The sequence below is a fragment of the Apodemus sylvaticus genome, chromosome 8, assembly GCF_947179515.1.
Source record: "Apodemus sylvaticus chromosome 8, mApoSyl1.1, whole genome shotgun sequence".
Classification (NCBI taxonomy): domain Eukaryota; kingdom Metazoa; phylum Chordata; class Mammalia; order Rodentia; family Muridae; genus Apodemus; species Apodemus sylvaticus.
In genome coordinates, this window is record NC_067479.1 from 95,696,382 (window position 1) to 95,720,058 (window position 23,677).

At 47.1% G+C, this 23,677-nt stretch overlaps 1 protein-coding gene across 1 annotated transcript in view; it reads left to right on the top strand.

Moving 5' to 3' along the window:
- Galnt15 (polypeptide N-acetylgalactosaminyltransferase 15) overlaps window positions 1–12,090 on the top strand; it is a 33,400-nt gene extending 21,310 nt beyond the window's left edge. The window contains exons 7-10 of the mRNA XM_052190110.1: window positions 1,426–1,557; window positions 1,907–2,011; window positions 5,590–5,733; window positions 8,599–12,090. Of these exons, the coding sequence (XP_052046070.1) occupies window positions 1,426–1,557; window positions 1,907–2,011; window positions 5,590–5,733; window positions 8,599–8,745 (528 nt within the window). The 3' untranslated portion in view covers window positions 8,746–12,090. The remainder of the gene's footprint in view (window positions 1–1,425; window positions 1,558–1,906; window positions 2,012–5,589; window positions 5,734–8,598) is intronic.
- Window positions 12,091–23,677: the final 11,587 nt, after the last annotated feature.

The window sequence follows — 23,677 nt, forward strand, 5'->3', positions numbered from 1 at the left end:
TATTTTCTTTTTGCTTTCACATAACTCTTGTTTAATGTCAATGCAGATTTAATTTATAGAGGACCCATTAAAAAAAGAATTAAAATATATTCAGGCTTCCGATGCACCCGGCCCAACCTTCCATTGGACAGGCTCACTTAGAGCACAGCATGTTGGATGTAGTCAGCCCGGCACAGCATGGAAAGGATTTACAGCCTGCTGGGCCCCTCTGTGTCTCACTGAAAACCAGAGGCCACCAGCGTGGAACCCTGGCATGGCCATCACCCCCCTCCTTCCCCCAGACACACACACACACACACACATACACACACACATATACACACACACATACACACACATACACACATACATATACATACACACACACACATACACACACACATATACACATACACACACACACATACACACACACACATACACACATACACACACATATACATACACACACACACAAAAACACACACACACACACACACACACTCCTCTCTCTTCCCCTATCCTCTTCCCTCCTCTCTCCTTTCTCACCTCCACTCTGCTGTATTTGGTTATTCCAAGCCCTCTCTAAAGCCCTTCTCCCAGGAGATTTATTCTAACCTTCTCGATGGGTTTCTTCATATCTTACCAAGCAGCCTAAAGCCTAGCATTGAGGGCTGGTGTTCATCCTCCTACAGTCGTGTTATAAAGAGAACACCAATGATGGGGGCAGTGCAGCCTAAATAAGTGAGTGGTTCATCAATGGAGAAAAATTGAGATTCAGGGGAGAAGTCAACTTGCCTCCCCTTGTACCCCACCCTGAAACTAACCCATCAGACGGTGTCTCCACTGCCTCTGGGCCAGCTCTTGCCTTTACAAGGCCTGGGGTACAACCCAGATAGAGTCCGTCATTTCTTCACACTCCAGAGAAACCTCCTGGGCTAGAGAAATGGCTCAGCAGTTAAGAACACTGACTGCTTTTCCAAAAGTCTTGAGTTCAATTCCCAGCAAACACATGGTGGCTCGCAACAGCCTGTAATGGGATCTGATGCACTCTTCTGGTGTGTCTGAAGATAGCTACAGTGTACTCACATAAATAAAATAAATAAATAAATCTTTAAAAAGAAAGAAACAAAGAAACAAAGAGAAAACTCCTTGAGGAATAGACACTGTGGTCCTTTTGGCTGAAGATTTGGGGGTCTGTGAGAAGATGCAGCACTGCCTCCAGTTTTGGTGGTTCCATACCTCTTTCTAGAGAAAATCCCAACTCTGCCTTCTAAACCTCTCTCAACATAGGGCCCTTCCTCCTGTTTGCAATCCTGAGATGTGTGGTGGCTCTGCCCCACTCCTTCTGCGCTTCCACGGCTGCGTCTACCCCTCCCCTCCTGGGTGAGCTCGGGGTGGAGGGAGCTTTCCTGGCCTTACCCCCATGCCCTTCTCTACCTGCAGGTTGTCAAGCCAGACTGCACAGAGCGCCTGAAGCTGCAGAGGAGGCTGGGATGCCGGACATTCCACTGGTTTCTGGCCAATGTCTACCCTGAGCTGTACCCATCTGAGCACAGGCCCAGGTTCTCTGGAAAGGCAAGGCATGGCCCAGGACAGGGAGGTCACTTGCCAAGACAAGATTGCTCGCCCTCTACACTGGGCAACCATGTATAGTCTCAGCAGGGACTCAGAGGCCTTTGGACTCCCCCTCCCTGTCTCCCTGACAGTCCGAGGAAAGCAACCATTTTCCCTATAATCCATGCTAGATCCATGGCCTGACTCCTTCTGGAGGCTTCTGTCTTAAGATAAGTGTCTTGACTCATCTCATGGTGACTGAACCATGCACACTGGGATAAGGTCTAGAGATGCCCGGGGATTAGAACCTGTCTCAAGGCATCCTCTCGGTGGAGGTCAGACTCACATCAATGTGGATGTCCATTTTCAGCTCCACAACAATGGATTTGGCCTCTGTGCAGACTGCCAAGCAGAAGGTGACATCCTGGGCTGCCCTGTGACACTGGCTCCTTGCAGTAACAGCCGGCAGCAACAGGTGGGTGATGATACTCCTTGGGATGGATAGCATCCCAACTTATAAGTCTGTGCTGTTTCCTAGGTTACCCTCCAATTCCCTTTGGAGTAGTTTCCTTCTGTGGCCCCATGTCCCTTGACAGGCCACGGCCCCACTGTGATGACTTGTCACAGGTCTGACCACAGCATCCTCACCTTTGACTGGACCAACGTCAAAGAATGGAGCATCTCAGTTAGAAGGGATGATGGGGCTACTTGTCCAGCCCTTGCATCTGCCACACGAGGAAGCTGGGTCGTAGAGCCGCCCTCCTCCCCCTCCCCCAGGAATGCCCACCTCAGGTCCTCCAGCACTGAGGAAAGGTCCAAGAGTAGGGTTAGAAAAGAAATCATAAAGCCAGAGGAGACTCTAGATTCATTTGGAATCTAGATTCTGGCCATTTGGGAGACTACTGTGCTCCTTACTTAGGTCTGCATACTTTAATTTCTCATCATAGGAGTAAGTGTCCATGGTAAGCACCAGCTGTCCATCCTCACTGATGGCTGAGAGGTCACGCGTCCACTACTTCATTGCACAACTCGAGTAACTTCTCCGTGTAGCCCCGGCCCAGATCTGACTCAGTCTGTGAGAGGGGTTCTTTGAATTGAGCTGTCAGACTCCAAAGCTGCCTAATGTGGGCAAACTACAGCTGACTGAGAGTCGGGGAGCCTGGGGTGAAGGAGGAAACACCTCCATGGGAAGTCTGGGGCCCAGCCTGCCCTGCAAGCCTAGGACATCTCGATGGGAAGCTGGTTCCAGCCTTGCTGTCCGAGCCTGAAGTGCTAGGCACGGGCTCAGGGCCTGGAGGGCACACAGGGAAGGAGTCGGCTCAGGATCCACTTTACCATTTTCCCCTAAAATACCAGTGGTCATTCATACCAGATATTTTAGTAAGTTTTTGCATCTCTATGATCTAAATACATGACAGGGACATGGGAGGAAAGGAAATTTTTGGTTTTGGTTTTGAAGCTCTTTTTTTTTTTTTTTTTTTTTTTTTTTTTTTTTTTTTTGAGACAGGGTTTCTCTGTGTAGCCCTGGTTGTCCTGGAACTCACTCTGTAGACCAGGCTGGCCTCGAACTCAGAAATCCGCCAGCCTCTGCCTCTGCCTCCACCTCCGCCTCCGCCTCTGCCTCCCAAGTGCTGGGATTACAGGTGTGCTCCACCACCACCCGGCTTAAGCTCACTATCTCAAGAGGATTTCAGTTCCTTTTGAAATATGTGGGAAAGCCATGGCAATGGGGGTGGCCGTGGGAGCGGCTTGTCTCTGGTGATGGAAGTATGCGGTATTTGGTAGCTTGCTCTTGTAGTGCAGAGTAAGTCCCAGATAAAGCAAGCCAGGACCAGGGGCGCATAGCCTCGGGGGTTTGCCTCTAGAGATGGCTTCCACTGTCAGGCCCCGCCTCCTGAGGCTCCACAGCCTTCAAAGCAGGGGGTGGAGCTGGGGAACTGAGCACGTGAAGGACGGGCCCATGGGGGATGATGCTTCACGTTCAAACAGTAGCACTAGACCCAGAGAGATGAAGGCATACGACCTCGGGAGGAAGTCACGTTAGGCAGACAACTGACCACGCCTTACTGCCGTGTAGAGCCAGGTTCGGATCAAGTTCCCACCAGCTAGCTGTGGGATCTTGGTGGTAATATTGGAAAATAAGTAAGCTGACTACTCTTCCCGCCTGGCCTGGGGGCGGGGGGACCTAAGTATATGCCAGATAAAAAAGGATATGAAATGTCCCTTTCCATGCACAGGTCGAGTTTACAGGAAAGAAAGGGAAATATCCAAGAAGGAAAACTCAAGTGGCAACTGCGAACTTGCCATTGCGTGATCTAGGCTTCCCTGAGAGGTGGCAGGGACCAGTGGCCACCAACCTCAGGAGTTCAGGAGTGTGGCTGCAGGCAGGGAGAAGAGACTTCCAGCTCGGGAGCGAGGGTGTTGGAGATGAGGCTTTGTATTACTGTCAGGGAAGTCTGTCCTGGCAAAGATACACTAAAACCACCTCCCCCGCGACCACAAGGAAACAACTGGGAAGTTATCTGCCGCTCCAGATGGGATTTAGAGTGGGAAAAAAATTACTCTCTCTTTGCCCACAAGCTTGCTTCTGAGATGTGTTTAGGGTCCAAATTTATGCTAACTGTGCAGTTTTGGAGTTTTCAAGCAAGGCCGACCACTATATTTAATTTGCGAATTAGCAGGGCCTAATGCAAATGGAAGATGTGATGTCTCTAATTCAACAGTTATTAAGAATTTCCAAGCCGGGCAGTGGTGGCGCACACCTGTAATCCCAGCACTCTGGAAGGCAGAGGCAGGCAGATTTCTGAGTTCGAGGCCAGCCTGGTCTACAAGTGAGTTCCAGGACAGCCAGGGCTACACAGAGGAACCCTGTCTCGAAAAAAACAAACAAACAAAAAAAAACAAACAAAAACAAAACAAAACAAACAAACAAAAAAAAAAAGAATTTCCAGACAGTGGCAGCAATGTATAAACTAAAAAGATTGGATCAAGAGCATGAAACCAACCTTTCTGAGCGTAGGGCTCAAGTGACGGCACGGGCTGTACACCACAATGCCAGTCCTGTCTCGGTCACACGGTTAAACATAAAAAGAAGTTCCAGACTGTGTGACTCTCCCTGAGGGGTCGAGGGGTTCGGAAGCCACGTGAGAACATACGGCCACTAACCAGCTGCAGGGAGTCAGATCAGCTTTACTTGGGGTGATTCAAGGCTCATATAATTTGGAGGATTGGGAGGTAGAAACATCCGGGTACTGAAATGCCTCATTAGCATGGGGAAGCATTTTAGGAATCTCAGGTGATAGGAAGCTGATCCTCTAATCGGAGGCTACCTGAGTGTGTGTGTGTGTGTGTGTGTGTGTGTGTGTGTGTGAGGGGGGCGGGGTTGAATTCTCCAGACAAGGTCAGAGAAGGAGAAGCCCTGCTACTGAAGTGAGCCTTCCGTGACGCACAGAGCCTCAGAAGACTATCTGCTCAGTGATGGACTCTGACCTTGATTAGCAGAGTTTCCCCACAGACTGCATCCGGCAGGAACCAGGAGAAGGTGGGGCTGTCAAAACATGTCATCCGATTGGTCAGCACTGCCCCCGGCAGTTAAAGCCCCTCCATAAAGGGCCACAAACTCAGTTCTTTAAAACCCTGGTAGCAATGGGACCCATGATCAAGAGTCCACAGACGCCACAGACAACAGGGAAATAGCAGGGAAACTGGTCAGGGGCAGGTAAGATGTCTCTAGAAGGAAACCAGCCTGGGCCTCGGAGAGATCACTCCCCTGGCCTTCCAGCAGTATGCACCCAGCACCGGCAGCCTTTAAAACAGCCTTATCTGCAAACAGGAAATAGGAAGCCAGGAACATGCCAGAATATGGAACTAGAATCCTGAGAAAGGCCAGGATGCCTTTCTTGGCTCCTGAGAACCGAGGAAGAGTTTTGCTGCTGCTTCTGTAAAATCTGAAAATGGTGTAGAACCTGGCTCTCCTGTGTGTTCCCTTGTCTCCCCTGGGCTCTGGACAGGGTATCCTTTTGGCTATGCTAACTGCCATCCCCCTCTGCCCAGAACCTGGAGCACACCAGCAGGAAGGAGATTCTCTTGGGCAGCCCACAGCGCCTGTGCTTCGATGTCAGAGGAGAGCAGGTGACTCTGCAGACCTGCAGGGAGGAAGGCCCCACCATCCATCAGCAGTTCTGGGACTTCCAAGAGGTAATTCGCCCGTTCTGGAAACGCGCGCTGATCACAAGGAACGTATGGTCAGCTAGAACGTCTGAGCAGACTGACCGTGTTAGCATGGCAGCCTGGGCTCTTCCTAGACCTCAGGTATGCTCCACAGTGGTATTTCTGTTGTTGAGCTTAGTGGCTTAACCTTGGGGTCTCTGGTCCCCAGCCTCCGGAGATATACTGATTTGTCCCCCATGCTGTTACAGATTATTAGCTTGAATTAGTTTGGATGACGAAGGATGTTACAGAAACAACCCACTCAGTGGTGTACATTTAGGAGTGACACAATCTAAAATTTAAAAGAAGTAACTATTGATAGATACATAAATACATAGACATAGACTAGATATAAACTAGATAGAAGATAGACAGACAGACAGACAGACAGACAGATAGATAGATAGATGGATAGATAGATAGGTTGGACCTGGAGAGATAGCTTGATGGTTAAGAACACTGGCTCCTTTTTAAAAGGACTCAGGTTCAATTCCTTGGAAGCTAGCAACGATCTATAACTCCAGTTCAAGAGGAGCTTCTGCCCTCTTCTGGCCATTGCTGGAACTGCATGAACATGGTGCACAGACAAATTCAGGCACTCATAAAATAAAAATAAACATTTATTTTAAACATTTTTAAAGTATTCTAAAATAAATATATGGATGTCAGTTTCTTCATTATAATGCACATCCCACTGTAAATACCTCATCGTTTTTGTAAAGTTTTTCCGGTGGATAAATTCTAGATCCTTCCCAGAGAATACACCTTAATGGAAAGAAAATAGATGGATTGCAATACTTAGGTTAGTGAATGACTCCAGGCACCGAATTGGGGAAAGGCCAGTCTTACCGTAAGACAGGTCCTTACTGCACCAGAACAATCAGAAGACGGTCCCTGAAACTCATTCCTGCCGTGAGCCCCTCTTGTTCTGCTCTGTTGAGGATCCTTCAGTCTCAGGACCAAGGGCACCACATCTTCAGCATGCGTTCATGCGTCTCCTCTTGTCACATCCTTCTAGTTCAGTTAGGGAACCACTAGGCAAACAGATACACATCCACATTCTTCTTCAAGTCTGCCTGAGAGTGAAGCAGATAAAGTTAGCAGCGCTTCACACCGGTGCTTCATAGAGCAAAGGAGAGGAAAATCCCATCAGAGAAAAATTAAGCTTCGCTCCCAACAAGCAACAGAGACAAAAGATCAGTAAGACACACATGGCAATATTTCCAGGCATCAAGAAATGAGCTGTGTCTGGGGATTTAGTTCAGTGGTCTAGAGCACTTACTCCTTGTACATAAGGCCCTGGGGCCAGTGTCCAGGAATATCCATGCCCGCCTGCATGCATATATATATATACATACATACATAATACATGTGGGGTGTGTGTGTGTGTGTGTGTAAGGTATTCTTCAGTCAGGAAAAGAATGAGACACTATTATTCCTGGTGGACTATTTATAAGACAAAAGCACTGCAAACAACTTAAACATCCATCATAACTGAATAAATAAAATGTGGGCGCGGTCTCCTACAGCTTATTTCTTAGGTATGACCACTTATCTCCTAGAATTCCATGTAACGAAATATTACTCAGCCTTAAAGTGGAAGGAAGTTATGTCATGTGGTACAACAGGAGTGACCCTTGAGGATACTAGGCTAGATTAATAACTAATCCCCCCACACACAAACACACACACATGCACACATACACACACAAACATATAAATGCATGCATGTACACATACACACACACACCAAACTGTATCCTTCCATGCTATATATTTTATACGAAGCAGTTAAAGTCTTAGAAACACAAAGTGAACAGTGGTTATCCGTGGCTGAGGAAGGAAGAATTATTGTTTAATAAGTGGAGAATATTTTTACCATGAAAAATTATGGAAAACTAACATTTAATATTTCTAAACTTTAGGGTTGAAAAGGCTTAAAAAGCAACAAGTTTTAGTATGCCTTTTACCACAGTAAAAAGAAAGAAAAAGGCAAATGAAGTACTAGTTTTTGCCTCAACATGAATAAATCTGGAAAACATGCAAAATGAAGGAGACTAATTATAAAGGAACCACTCTATACAATTGTGCTTACGTGAAATGTCTAGAACAGGGGGACGCAGAACCACAGAAAGGAGACTGCTGGTTCTCTAGCTAGGAGGAGAAGGGCAAGTGGCAGCTAGTGAGTAATGGTGTCTTTGGCATGATGGGATATTCTAGAAAATACTAAAGTGTGTGTATTTTAAACAGTCTATATTTTGTAATATCTCAACAATGAAGATAAATTTATAACGTTGTGGCCAAAGTTGTTTAATTTTGTAAAGAAATCAAATTTTTCTTGAAAGGGGAGTGTTAGGGTTGATATTAAATCTACTCCAGTAGGAGTAGATTGGATATGGCTAGTCTGAGTAGACCTTCAGGAGACCCTCAAGTTTTGCTCGCTTCTGCCACCTGGCGGCCACAATGTCAAATTGCAGGTTTTGCAGAGAGTAGTGCTAAAGAACCCTTTTTTAAAAGCACAAACTCATGAAGGCAGTGATAACAGTGTCTCTGATAAAACAACGGGAAGACTGGACACGCCATGACCAGAGTGATCCCAACCAGAACACTCTAAGAAGTGACACAATCATATAACAGCAATACAAGCAATTGAGTTTAAGACAGACCCCGTAGGCTTGAGGACCGTCTAAATGTTAGGGTTAATTAAATTATATTTTCTATTAACTAACAATGCTACCATTCCTTCCGGGCTAGTTCACACCACCTCTGTTAGTCGTTAATGCTCAGCACGAATCTTTAAAATGTCCTTCTTTGCCGACCGTCAGGAACTGGGCTTCTTCTTTCTCTTTTCAGGATGGAATGATCATCCATATTCTTTCTGGAAAATGCGTGGAGGCTGGGGCTCAGCCAAGCAGTAAGGATTTGTACCTGCATCAGTGTGACGGTAAACCCAGCCAGCTGTGGCGATTCGACCAGACCCACCCTGTGGAAGAACGATGAGTAACCTTGACAGAACAAACAAACAAATGCTGGGCGCCACATTTCCCGTATGTCCTGAGCCAGACCCCAGTGTCTGGGCTTCTGGAGTAGAAGAGAAGAAACTTTGTTAAAACAAACAAGCAAGCAACAAAAAGCTAGAAATCTTCCCAGGTGCCTTACGGCACTGATTGTTGACTCGTTTTTGTTGTTTGGTATGGTTTTTTTTTTTTTTTTTTTTTTTTTTGAGACAGGGTTTCTCTGTATAGCCATGGCTGTCCTGAAACTAACTCTGTAGACCAGGCTGGCCTCAAACTCATAGCAAACCACTTGTCTCTGCCTCCGAGTTCTGGGACTAAGAAAATCGCTGCCACCTGGCTATGTTGGCTGTTTTTTGGTTTGTTTTGTTTTTAGCAAGAAAAACAATGGATTCATTGTCTTCACCACCAGACGTGGTCATCATGAAGGAGAGCAGAGTCTCCCCCTTCTCCTCCCCACACTCTGGCCACACTGAGCATTTAACATTCGCTTTTATCCCTGACTGTGGGAAGAGGCCCAGGCATTGACTGGCAGCACTTCTGGGAGATGTCAAATCCAGCAGGTAAATGTCACGGAGCACTCACTCCCTCAGAGAGTGTATGTGGCCAGTCGTGACAGTTAGAATCAGGGCTGTGCGGCGGCCTGGCGGTCCGCTCCTTCTGACTAGGCTGACTGGCACACACTTCATGTCCATTTGTTGACCCCAAGCTCACAAGGCAGCAGAAGGATTCAGGGAGGAATGGGTGGGGCTGGGAAGAAGACAGGAGAGAGGTTTGGTCCAACCGTGCAGCTTGGCACTGCCTGCTGAAGAGTCCGCGGGCCTGGTTGAGACATTTTCATGGTCAGGACAGTTTCCTTGAGACTTTCTACCTCCGCTCGTCTGTTCTAGCTCTTCTCTAGCTCACAACCAGATTTCCCTGCAATGTATTCTCTCTTGGGTCACCAGTGCTGGAAGGGTCAGCACATCAGAACATGCTCATAAACACTTAGGAGAGTCGTGTTGGCTTGATGAGAAATAGCAACTTATAAAAGGGGGAAAGCCAAAATCTTTACAAGGCAAAATAGATCTGACTATTAAAGGTTCCTGAGGTTTGACCGACCACCTAGGAGCCCATAACAATTGTTCAAGACCCCCTAAATGTGGCTTCCGGTTAAATGTTCACATGGTTGCAGGACATCCACCTTAACCAGAGGAGAACCTAGGCTCGTCCACAAGGCTGCTGAGTGAGTCAGGATGCAGCTGAGAAAAGAATTCTTGCTCATTTTTTTCTGAATGGAATTAGCTTTCTATAGGGTAAGCTTAGAAACTTCTCCAAATACAGTTGTTTCAGATAAGAACTGGAGAAGACGTGGGTTCCTGAAGTACCTGAGTAATTTCTGTTACTTCTCCAACTTCCAAGTCAATGCCCTCTGTTTCTCTAGCCTTAGAGTCACTCGCTAGCTAATATCATGGCCACAAACCCAGTGTGCCCATTTTTGATGGAAATTCACCACAATTCTGGAAATTTCCAAACTGTTCCTTGATTGTCCTGGCACTTCAGGAGTTCAGTAACCACCTGTGGGAAATGGCTACTGAACCTGAGAACACAGTTATGAAATAGCCCGCCATCACAAACAGTAGCACTGGATGGCGCTAGATAGATTCAGCCCCTACACAGGGAAGAGATTTCAGCCACCATCTTCTTGCTTCCAATCCATCTATATTTAAAACAAATTCTTCTGACATGATGAGGCTGGCATGGAGCTAAAAGTTTTCAAATGACAACCTTGTAAAAGATAGTAATGGTTGGACAATATTTTTCAAGATCTTTATTTTGAAATGAATTCTATTATTAGTATTGTGAGAAGTTGGGATAAATTAATAAAGCTAAATGAAAGACTAAATTCTGTTGTGTGTGTTCTGGTGATTAACAAAAGGACCCAGATGGCTCATTGCTTAATTGTTTTAGCAAAACAAGAATGTGGTGTTTCTTGCATCCTTAACTATGCCCATGATTTATTATTTTATTACAGAAATGGCCATCAACTCAGTCCCTGGCTGGTACTTACAGACCCTTAATTTAAACAGAACAGACACTTCTACTTGCTCCTGAAAAACAATCTCCTTACAGTGTAACTAGTGCAGTGGATTCTTATCAATGATCCATTTAGAAGGAGAGAAACTTGGCGGTGAATCGACCTGATTCCCAAGTTTGAGTTTGCTTGTCTGTCTGATTTTATGACTCTTTAAAAACAAGAGTTGTTTTTGTGATTACACAAAGCCCACCTCCCTTAGTAAGGATCCTACTGGAAGGCATGGAGAGAAACAAGCACCCAGCTGACTGAAGCCCGTGCCCTTTGGCTGTGACCACAGATGTCAATCCAGAAGGGACACTGTAATGCAGTCCTCTTCTGCTTCAGTGTCAGAGTTCCCACTTCCACAGGTGTCCGGAAGGTCCCGGGACCCTTAACGATGCTGCCGCTGACCAGGACTCAGCAGCGCTGTGCTTATACTGCCACACTTGCCTTGAAAAAGCTCCATTTTCAACTGGTGTGCCATGAGAACACTAGTTAGACATGAAATGACTCACCAAATCCAGAAATGCAAACAGGCTAGCCTAAAATTCAGTATATAGCCCAGGCTGGCTCTGAACTTGCAGTGATCCTTCCCAAAGGCTGGGACTATAGACACAAGTCACTGTGCCTAGCTATGCATTTAACTTTCCATTCACTAGCCCTGTTGGCGTTGGCTTTGAGGATCTATCTCAGTATTGTGGGTTGAATGAGAACGGCCCCCGTAGGCCCATAGATCAGAATGTGTAGTCATCAGGGAATGGCATGACTTGTGTAGGATTAGAAGGTGTACCTTGTTGGAGGAAACGTGTCACTACGAGTGGGCTTTAAGGTTTCAAAAGTTCAAGCTTGCAAATCCAGATGTAGAACTCTGAGCTACTTCTCCAGAGCCTTGTCTGCCTGCGTGCTGCCACGCTCCCCACCATGATGATAACGGACTGAATGTCTGAAACAGAGTGCAAGTCTAAGTAAGTGCTTTCTTTTATAAGAGTAGCCATGGTTGTGGTGTCTCTCCACAGCAACAGAACAATAATTAGGACATAATCCAAGCATGAAACTCTATTCCTGTTTCTATAAGAATCCCAGAAGAAACATAAAAAGCGAACAACTGGAGTCTACAATATAGGGGAGGGGATGGAATGATGGTTCAGTGGTTAAGAGCACTTGCTGGTCTTACAGATGACCCAGGTTTGGCTCTCATATCAGGCAGTCTGTAGCCATTTGTAACTAACTCCAAGGGACCCAATGTTCTCTTCTGGCCTCTGAGAGCATATGTATTCACCTGAACATACAATTTTAAATAAAACATTTAAATACAAAAATGAGGGAGTTTTACTGGGATTTCTGATGGTTTTCTTCTTTCAAGGTATATAACTAGAGCAAATGACTGAGGAATTTACTTGAGAATCTTCCTTAAAATAACAAGGACAGACCACTAGGTACTGTGTGCATATCACAGGAAGAGAGCCATTTCAGGGTGGTGTCCAAGGACCTCTGGGTTTTCTCAGGTTTTGCTCACACGGCAGGTTGCTTAAGATAAAATCTCCCAAGCCTTTGGTTCTAATTCTCCCCTTCCCAGTATTGTCATGAACTGCAGAACACACATTCCCTGCCTGGTCCCAGGGAATGTGTATTGTCCTGCAATCTCAACAGCTGTGCCTGGGATGGTATGTAGAGTGCAGGATGTATTTCCAGATTACAAAGCAATGACTGCCTATGAATGTTTGTTAGATGCCAACAGTGATCCTTGCTCTTTGCCCCTTGTACTTTCTGTGATGTTGGCTTGGAAAACCTGATGAGTCGCCCATAAATCAGAAAACTGTGAAGTCTTTATCTTCACTGTATTTTCTATCAGGGCAAAGTATGAGAGAACTGAATATGTACTCTCTGGTTTCTGGGAAGGAAGGGCTACTTCAAAAACAATTCCAGGAAAGCAACTGAATGAGAATTTTCATGCATTTGCCAAGTGAGATGCAAAATAGCTCTAGACTTGTAAACAGTGATTATGTTTCCAGTGTTGTCCTGAGGGGATGTCTGGTAGGTATGGTAACCCTTAATGGACATCTTTGTGATATAACCATCTACCCCAGTGCAGCTTGCTCCCAGGTATCTCATAGGCCTTGCCCTTGAACCTCAGATTCATACAAAGAATGTCTTAGAGTTTTACTGCTGTGACAGACACCATGACCAAGGCAACTCTTATAAGACCAACATTTAATTGGGGCAGGCTTACAGGTTCAGAGGTTGAGCCCATTGTCATCAAGGTGGGAGCATGGCAGCATCCAGGCAGGTATGACACTGCAATAGCTGAGAGTTCTACATCTCCATATGAAGGCTGCTAGCAGAATACTAACTTCCAGGCAGCTATGATAAGGGTCTTATAGCCGACACCCACAGGGACACATCTACTCCAACAGGGCCACACCTTCTAATAGTACCACTCCCTTGGCTGAACATATACTAAGCATCATACTGAAGCACCACTACTCTTGACTAGACCCCTTGAGGACTGTTAAAGCCTTCCTCTCTGAACCCTCTTTAATGATTGCCCACCACAGTCAGAACAGTGTGGGCTCACTAACCCTGCTTGCCTACACACCCTTCCTTTCTGTTCTAGCTACTTTTTGTTGCAAGACACCCAACAAGAACAACATAAAGGAGAATGGGTTTATTTGAGGGCTTAGTCCATACTTGCTGGACTCTGAAATCTCAAGCAGAAGGCGCCAATGGCAGAGGCAGGTGGCGAAGGACAGCTGTTTGCCTCATGGCAAACAGGAGTCAGAGAAGGGGTTACAGAGGGGACCAGAGCAAGACGCAGCACCCCAGGACATGCTTTCAGTGACATGCTCCTTCCTAGGACTCACAGACTCCTAAAGGAGGACCCTGCTAGGAATCAAGTATCAAACATACGAGGCTAAGATGGACACATCACACTCAGAGCATACAACCTCCCTAAAATCTCCTCTTGCCACTCAGGGCATCTTTCTGAACTAGAGCTTGTTCTCATTTTCACATACTTCCTCTTGTTTGTTTAGCTGTCCGGTGCCCACAATATCCTTCTCCCCCACTACCATCTTCCCCATCCTTTTCTGTGGTTGTTTGAATGAGAATGGCCCCCAGAGGTTGATATATTTGAATGTTTGGTCTCCAGTTGGCAGAATTGTTTGGGAAGGATTAGAAGGAGTGGCCTTGCTGGAGGAGGCGTGCCACTTTCTTTTGTGTCTAGAACGAAGTAGAATGGAAAGTAAAAAAAGTTACAGGCCAGGGTTCAGACACCAGAGGGCTCTTGTCTTGAGATCAAATTTTAAAAGCTTTGTCTTGATCACTTTCTGGGGGCATTTAGATTCTCCTCGTGTGGCTGAAACAATTCCAGATCTCATGTCCTTTCACTCCAGCATTGTCACACTGCTGTGTGACAAGCTCCCTTTAAATAACTGCTTCCTTATCATAGCTCACAATGTGGGCAGGGTTTGGACTGATTACTCTGATTCATACAGTACCAACTGGTTATCACTTAGTGTTGCCTGGATGATCTAGCCTGGAAAAGCAAATGAATGAGACTCTCGATGCATTTGCTGATAGAAATATCTGGAGGGAAGGAGAGATGGTTCAGTGGTTAAGACTGCTCTTCCAAAGGTCCTGAGTTCAAATCCCAGCCACCACATGGTGGCTCACAACCATCCATAATGAGATCTGATGCCCTCTTCTGGTGCATCTGAAGATAGCTTCAGTGTTATTAGATATAATAATAAATAAATCTTAAAAAAAAGAAAAAGAAAAATATCTGGAATGTTAGGTGTAGCTGGGACCTTTCCTTCCCATCTTCTCAGGGCTTCTCTTTGGGTCTCTGTAGCAGGGGAGTCCATTTCTCAAAACAGTGGCTCGACATGCCTAGAGAAAACAGCAGTCCTCTCAAAGACCACAAACAGAAGCCACCATCCTCTGATGTAGTCTTATATCTTCTTCTATTGCCAAGGCAATGACAGGCCAAGCCCACTTCAAGGGAGAGGGAAAGAGATCTCATTATCATAGAGTAACAAGATACACATAGCCTTCTTTGAACCGCCTCTATGAAAGCATCCATGGGTCAAGCTGTCTACATCCCAAATCAGTGCAGAGAAATTCAGTCACTCTGACAGAGTAGCCTGTGCCTGCCCTGAACCAATCTCTAGGACCAGGAACTTGAGAACTATTGGTTGGAGCTGGAGGAAAAAACAATTCCAGCCAACATTATGGCTCAAAGATTCTGTAGGAAGAAAATGGTGGTAGAGATAGGTGGTGTGGTGATCTGGATAGGGATGGCCCCCATAGACTCATGTGTTAGAATGCTTGGCCATAGGAAGCGGCACTACTAGGAGGTGTGGCCTTGGTGGAGTAGGTCTAGCCTTGTTGGGGGCAGTGGGTCCCTGGGGGCAGGCCTTGAGGTCTTAGAAGCTCAAGATTGGCCACTGTGTCTCCTTCTGCTGCCTGCACATCAAGGTGTAGAACTCTCAGCTCCTCCAGCACCATGTTTGCCTGCACACTGCCATGCTTTCCACCATGAAGATAACAGATGAAACCTCTGAAACTGTTAGCTATCCCCAAATTAAATGTTTTCCTTGAAAAGACTTGCCATTGTCATGGTGTCTCTTTGACTGCAAGAGAAACCGTAAGACAGATGGGGAGTTGTCTTCATTTGGAGCAGCCTAAGAACAGAACCTAAGGAAATGACTCGGTTGATAAAGCACTTATACAAACATGAGGGCCTGAGTTTTATCCCCATCACCCACACTGAAAGCAATGCCTAGGCATGGTGAGCCCTGCCTGTGATTCCAGCCCCGAGAAAGCAGAGACAGGGGGATCCCCAGGGCTTGGTAAATTTTTGAGCTCCAGTTTCAATGAGAGGCCCTGTCTTCAAAATTAAGGAGAGGAATTAAGAAAATGCCCAGCATCAGCTCTGGATATCACATTTACATGCACACAGTGCGAAAGGACAGAGCCTGCGTTAGTTATTTTTACATCTCTATGATCATCATACCTGACAGAAGTAACTTAAGGAAGGAAAGATTTATTCTGAGCTGTGCTTTCCATCCTCCGTGCTGAGGAAGGCACAGGCAGGCATCTCAGGTCATGGCAGTTGGAGGGCGTGGCAGAGGCTGTTAATATCTTAGCAAACCAGGAAGCAGAAAGCAAGTGAGATGGTCTTCAAAGGCCCTCTCCTCATGACCTACTCACAGCAGCTCTGACCTCCCCTCTTAAAGGTGCTACAACACCCCCCACCCCCAAATAGCATCAACAGCTAAGGGACATTAAAAACATAAGCCACAGAGAACTATTTCAGTCAAACCGTAACAGAATCCAAACAAGGGGCAGGAAGCAGGTGCTTTATTTGGAAGATAATCCCAGGAAGAAAAGAGTGAGAAAATATTGGAACAGGGCAGGGAGGGAAGAAAGGCCAATGCAAGGGTGTTGTGAACACTGTGCTTTGAGTCTCCATACCCTAAGATTCCACAGAACATGTGCCAGAACTAACCAACAAATGAGAAGCAGGTTAGAACACTGCCCACCCACCTCTTATTGGCTGAAGGCCAGCATGCCTTATAGTCTGTGCTTGCAAGGACAGACAGGCTCCAGAAGCTTCTGGGAAGGCATCATTGTAGAGAGGAAGTGAGGCTCTGTTCTTACCTAGACCTCAAGTCAGATGAGTCTAAGCCCCCAGGGAAGTGTCCTTCAGAGCAGAGGCTGAAATGAGGAGGAGGGAGACAGAAATATCACCTGCAGTTAGGAACCAACCAACCGAGACCCCCAGGGAATGCTTCCGCACCTCCTTGGGTGGAGTTAATCAGCACCCGACCACCTTCCCTGGGGCGCACATCCTCTGGAAACACAGCCTAGGATCCATCCAAGCTGGGCTTACTGGTGCTTGTTGAAATGAGAGAGACTATACACCATGGGGGACTGCGAGTGTCCCAGGGGAAGGTGTCAAGGGAGGCTTCTCAGAAGACCATTTGTGTTCAGTGACTTCACATCATAGCAAGGATAAGGACAAATGCTCTGAGTTCCATGAGGTGCAACAGAACAACTTTGTGACAGAGCATCTTAATTATCTTAGTCTAGGAGGCTGTGGGGGAGCAGAGTGGGGTTAGACCCATAATTACTTGGGAAACACCACTTTTCTTTGCCCACAGAATAGACTACTTACCACTGGCCTGTGTTCTTGCTTTTATCTTTGCTTAAATGTTGTACTAGTTCGTTCTTATTGTCAACTTGACACGATTTAAAGTCACCTGGAAAAGAGAACCCCACCTGTGATCTGTGCACAGATCAGACTGGCCTGTGGCCATGTCTGTAAGAGATTATCTTGATTGATGTAGGAGGGTACAGCCCACTGGAGGGGGTGGGGCACCATGCCTAGGCAGGTGGGAGTTAGTTGAGCATGAAGCCGTGAGCAAACTGGTCAGCAATGCTCCTCCATGGTTTTTGCTTCCACCTCCTGCCTTGAGTTTCTTCCCTGACTTCTTTTCCCGATGGACTGACCTGGAAGTGTAAAGCAAATAAATGTTGAAAACAGGGTGGTTCACAGTGTTTGTGAGTTCTTCATGACTGCAACAGAATACTTGAGAGAGCCAACTGAAAGGAAGATAAGTTTACTTCCGTCCGCAGATGGATGGTTCCACTGTCTCAGACCTAAGGTGAGGCACGGCAGCATGGTAGGAGGCCATGGTGGAGCAAGGCTGTTCGCCACATGCTGGCCAGGAAGCGGAGGAAGAGGCCCAGGACAAGAAACCATTCCAAGGCTGTGACTGCAGGACCAATCCCCTTCAGGTAGCTCCTGCCTCCTAAGTTCCCAGCACCTCTCAGCAGGTCCTGACATTGTGAAGCCATAGAGAGAGATTAATCCATTGATGAAGTCGGAACTCCCATAATCCAGTCCCTTCCTAAAAGTCCCACTCTGAATATTATGGCCATGGGGACCAAGCAACGGGAAGCAAACAACACTGTGGTCTCGTCTTACTGTCAGTCACAGCACAGCCTGGACTGATGTCAATGCAATTGTGTTAAGTAGGGACAGGATTGCAAGGCCAGGCCCAGTGGCTGCTGCCTTCTTCGTTCTCTGGGTTTATCTGACACAGGCTCATGCACGTTAGCCCTGCCAGGTGGCTCTAAGCAACAGTCCACTGTTAAGTAGGGACAGGATTGCAAGGCCAGGCCCAGTGGCTGCTGCCTTCTTCGTTCTCTGGGTTTATCTGACACAGGCTCATGCACGTTAGCCCTGCCAGGTGGCTCTAAGCAACAGTCCACTCAAGGAGCACCGGGGCGCACGACAGAAGGGGCAGATCCAAAGACTCTTGTGTCTCTAGAGAAGCTCTAATCTGGCGGAGCTGTCCAGGCAGCCTTCAGTGACTCATGGCCACACGGCTGGCTCATGACTGAACATCAGAGTGATGCCAGCAACAAGGGAAGTGACAAGGCTCACCCATGCGCTTCCTGCCATTCATGCAGAGCTGACAGAGCTGGGTGGTGACAGCTCAGACAATGTGCCTGGCCACAAGAACCCTGCTCAAGCTAATGGAGCCTGGTTGCTGCGGAGGAGAGTGACAGATACTCTTGACTATTACAAAATCGGCTGCTGGCTGCCACCTTTCCCAGGACAACTTTACACATCCAGAATATGCAGTGTGGTTTCTGGGACAGCATGGCTATCCAGCCAACACAATGACTAATGTCATTCAAAGGCCAAGTTAGGGCACAGAACAGGCATCCTAATGCCCATCTGGAAGCCAGAGTCTAAAGGAAGTCAGCACAGGGACACAGCAGAGCTTGGCTGCAGTACCCTGTGCCCTTGAGTACCATCAAAGCAGTAGGAGTGTGCGGTAGAGGAGCGTGTCCACCTCTCCACAGACGGGAAGTTGAGGAAAGACTTCCGGGAGAGGACCATGGCTTCTTCCAACTCTGCTGACCCCTGGGGCTCGCATCATCTTCATCACCAACACGAAGACCATGTAAAGTTTAGTGAGGATCCCAACACCTCTCTGGAAGCTCAGCTCTCATTCTCGCTGCAGACTGGATTCTTCCGGAGGCTGCTATTGTGCACAGGAGATGCACATCTCCCCTGGGTCTGGGGCACACCACCCATGCTGGGACCACACCATTTATAGTCTGACTCTACGGTTTAGTAAGCACGGCAGACACAGGTGGCAGCAAACTCCCTGCGCATTCTTTGCCCGCAGCACCACCACTGAGTTCTGTGCTGGCTCAGATTTCCTCTAGGCCAGAGCCGGGGTCACCTGCGCTCTGCCCTAGGGTGTTCTCTGAAGGCAGAGCAGTTCATGCAGCAACTGTGTTTATCCGCTCTTCATCGCTGTAACAGAATACTTGAGAACGCAAACTGAAAGGAAGAAGGACTTACTTGGTTTCAGAGATTTCAGTCCATGGATGGTTGGCTCCATTGCTTCAGGCCTGTGCTGAGGCAGAACAGCACTGTAGAAGATCACAGTGGAACAAGGCTGTCCATCGTATGCTGGCCGGGAAGCAGAGGGGAGGAGCCCAGGATGGGACTGTAACTCCAGGACAGCTAGCTTGAGCCTCCTAAGTTCCCAGCACTTCTCAGCAGGTCCTGACATCATGAAGCCATGAATGGATTAATCTGTTGATGAAGCCAGAACTCCCATGATCCAATTCCTTCCTAAAAGTCCCACCTCTGGCTCCTACTGCCTTGGAGAGCAAACCTGTAACACGCGGACTTTTGGGAGACACCCAGTCTCTTTCTTTCAGGTAGGTAATTCTGGATGCATTCTATGTACGTTTCAGGATGGTACAGCAGAGCTAGGTAGTGACCTTAATCATAGAGGTTTCCCTCTGGCCCTGATCACTTCCCCATGCCCACACTCCTGTTGTTCAAGCTCATTTCCTGCCCTCAAACCACCTGCTTCCAAGACCTCACCCCAGACTGCTGCCAGGGCGAACCCAGCCTGAACTACATACTAGTACAGCCCTCCTTGGCTGGGTCTCCTCCCCAGCTTCACACGTTGATGCCCTGAGCATCTATTCCCTACTCAAGGCCACAGAAAGCAGGGTACAGGTGCCTCTGAAATCCTGCCACAGGGCACGTGGTCCACCATAGGGCTGTCCCACCCTAACATCACCCACCGGTCAAGTCTTTCCACTCTTTATAGAGCTAGGAAGAGAAGAGGGAGCTACTGGGAGAGGACGTCTGGTTGAGGATGAGGAGCCTGTTTTCAGTACTGCTTTTATTGCTGTGGCCAAACCCTGGCAAGAACAAGTTAAGGAAGGAGGGGTTTATCTTGGCTCACGGTTTTAGAGAGCTCTGTCCCACGTGCTTGAGCAGAACAACACCCAACACAGAGTGTGATGGAGGAGCTTGCTACCTCATTGCAGACAGGAAACAGAAACAGGGTTCCAGGAGAGGCCCAGGGCAAGGTGTAGCCTCGGCTGTCCCCACGTCTGCTAAACCCCCTCTTCATGACTTCCCCATCATGCATCAGGGACAACTCTGCTAATCAGGTCAAGCTCTCAGCACCTACAGCCTGGCCACTAACCCCTCCCTCCGTACCTGATGCTATGGGGAACATTTCACATTCAAATCCGAACGGATCTCTGCTCTGAAGCACACCAAGGTGTGGCACAGTGAGAGCACAGAGGTCAGTCAGGTCCTAGGTCAGTGGAGCTCTCAGCCCCTTGCAGTGAAAGGCACACAGACCCCAGGGAGCACGACAGATGGAAATGGGGCCTGATTGCACTTGCAGCAAGGTCATGTTTTTCAGTGTTTCCCTCCACCAGGCTAGAACTCTTCCTAAAGCATCTGTGGCCCGTCACTGCTGCACGGAGGTGTCCTTGGGTGCTGACAGCTGACATCATCTCTTCTGCGAGGCCATGACTACAGCATAGCTTCTCCCGTGGGCATCAGGCGCCAACCCTGAAGTCAGGTCTCCTACGCTGGGATGAGAACAAGGACAGCAAGATTACTGGACTCCAAAACAACACACAGAGGCTCCCGTGTGTGTGTGTGTGTGTGTGTGTGTGTGTATACATGTATTTGTGTGAGTGTGTGTGAATTTGTGTGAGTCTTTATGTATGAGTGTATGTGTATGTAAATCTCTGTGTGTGTGCATTTTGTGTGAGTATATATACATATGCATATGTGTGAATTTGTGTTTGCATATGTGTTTATGCGTGAGTGTGTATCTGTGTGCGTGCAAGCAGTGGCAGGGCAGGACAGGAAAGGACAGAACTTTCTGACTCCCTCGAGTGTGTGTGGGGGGCTGTCAGCATTAATAACACACAGTTTCTCCTAGTGCCTATTACTGTGCTCCACATGGTAGGAGCTTGTGTTGGCAGGCTCGTCTGTGGTGAACACCTGAAACAACTGAAAAGAAGGGGAGATCTCCTTTGGCTCATGGGTTCACAGGGTTTTGGCCTGTGCTGTCTGACTCTGGTTTCTGGGCCTGTGGTTAAGGCAGAAAATCATGGCAGAAACTAATCTGATCTGATCATGGCACCCAGGAAACCGGGAGGGAAGAACAAGATCCTCTCTAAGGACACGCTCTAGTGTTCTTCCTCCAACCGCACTCCACCTCCCCAGGTTTCCATGGCCTCCCATGCAGCCACAGCAGAGGCCACAAGTCATGGTTTGTGTGAATGTCTATTTGACTCTGGAGGAACTGAGTTCTTAACATCATTTGAGCAGTAAAAGCCATACTTAGGGTCACCGTGTTGGGCAGAGCCAGTTTATGACACAGAAGTCCTGATAGCCTTTGGGATATTGAGACATAACATTGGGAGATATCACTGAAGCCAGTAGAAACTACCAGGCTGTTTGCCCCAGGCCTCAGGATGAAGGTTCAGGGAACGTCAGTTGCCCCAGACATTCATACTACATAGGCTGCCTCTTGGGAATAAGGACACATGGGCCCAAAGACACTTTTTGGGTGTGCAGGTCTTGCTGCAAGCTGCCCTGACCTTGAGCAGGCAACACGGGAGTCCAGTGGAGCGCTGGCTCCCCCTACAGGCCACAGTGAGATTGCATTCACTTCATTTCCTTCCTTCCCCTTCCTCAGAACATGGCCCAAGAACAGAAATCATTTCTTCGACTCCCTTATTGCTGTTTGACTGTAGAGAAAGCAAGGCTAATTGAGGTGACTCGTATCTCTTTGGCCTCTTCGCCCCTGGCACTGACCTGCACACAGATGGGCTAAGAGCACGTGGGCAACAAGAAAAACAGGAACCATCTGGTCAAGGTCAGGCCTCCCTTCGGCTTCTTTATGACCACACGGTAATTCCTTTAAAATGCTGATGAGTAAGGTGAGTGAGTGGTCAAGAGAACGGGACAGCCATCCGCTAACACCCACAGAGAATGAGAACGCCATTGATACCATCTACAGAGAATGGGACAGCCAGCCACTAATGATTTACAGAGAACAGAACAGCCATCTGCTAACATCCACAGAGAACTGGACAGCCATCCCCTAATGATCCATACATACCTTTCAGGCACTCATCTAAAAAAATATCATTCCTGCTTTGTTTGGTTTTAAAGACTTCTGTGTTATAATTCTAGTTTTTGAAAACTCTCCTCTGAGGGAAAAAGTAAATAGTGAGATCCTGTCAAGAAAATAGTAAAATAAAAAGCTGTGAATGGTGGTGCATGCCTTTAATCCCAGCACCCGGGAAGCAATGGAAAGCAGGTATCTGTGATTTGAGGCCAGCAGGGCCATACAGTGAGGCCTTGCTTCAAGAGAAACAGCCACACTCCTCCTCCGACCCCCACACCCTCACACCCCCCACAGCTACTCTCCTGTATATTAGGCTTAGCTCTTAACTCTTACAAACAGCAACAAAATGTTTTCTGCTTATTGATTGATTGGATGGATACCATTTATCTATTTTAGTGTAACATTTGATACTTTACCAAGCAGAAAGGTCTCCTTCATGTCCAACTTCATTAATTTTGCTCTCCCCAACCCTGTAACTCAGCATGGTGGACACTTAGCCAAGCTCCTGGCAGTACCCCATTCCACCTCAAGGAAGAAGATGACCATCAGTAACCTCTATATAGAGGTGCTTCAATGTGGCAAGCCACTGGGGGGGAAAGTCCCAATTTTATCTGTAGACAGAATGATGTCCAAAAAGCACAAACAGATGCAGGATAGTCGACTGCTAGGCTCTGCTGAGGCAGGGTAAGCTAGTCCTTCATAATTCCTTCTCTATCTAAGGTCTGTCAGGTGTTCTGGAATGGAAGGCTGAAGATAGATGCTCCATTTTATGTTATTACTTATAGTATTATAAAGAATATTGAGGACTGTTCAAGTTTTAAGCTATCTATGTTGCTTCTATGATTTTTAGAGCTGAGTCCCTGTGCTTTCTGCATACTCAAATAATAGTCATTCATTCTCAAACCTCTGATGGGATTGAAGACTAGATAGATATATTCTCATGATTAAACTTAAGGTGTTCTAGATTTTAAAAGATGGTTTTAGGAAGGTAATACAAGTTATAATCAAAGATGATTTGGGTACAGAATTGTAAAGTCATTAAGTTAGGATAGATGATAAAATACTTTATATTGGCAAATATAATGTACCGGACATTATAAATGCATATTATACTTTATAATTTTCACAATTGTTATAACTGTATTCGATTTACATCTGACAGAAAAGGAGCTTTTTATTGGACTAGAGGTTTGGTCTCTTGCTGTTTTGTAAATGCTAAGTGAGGCCCACCTAGACCTGAGGCCTCAGGGATAAGAGTCTCTGCACATAGACCCACGTGACACTATGTGACCTTGCCTCCAATTATTTGACTGGTAAATAAAGATGCTGACAGTCAATAGTTGGGCTGAAGAGACATCGACAGGTTTGGTTTC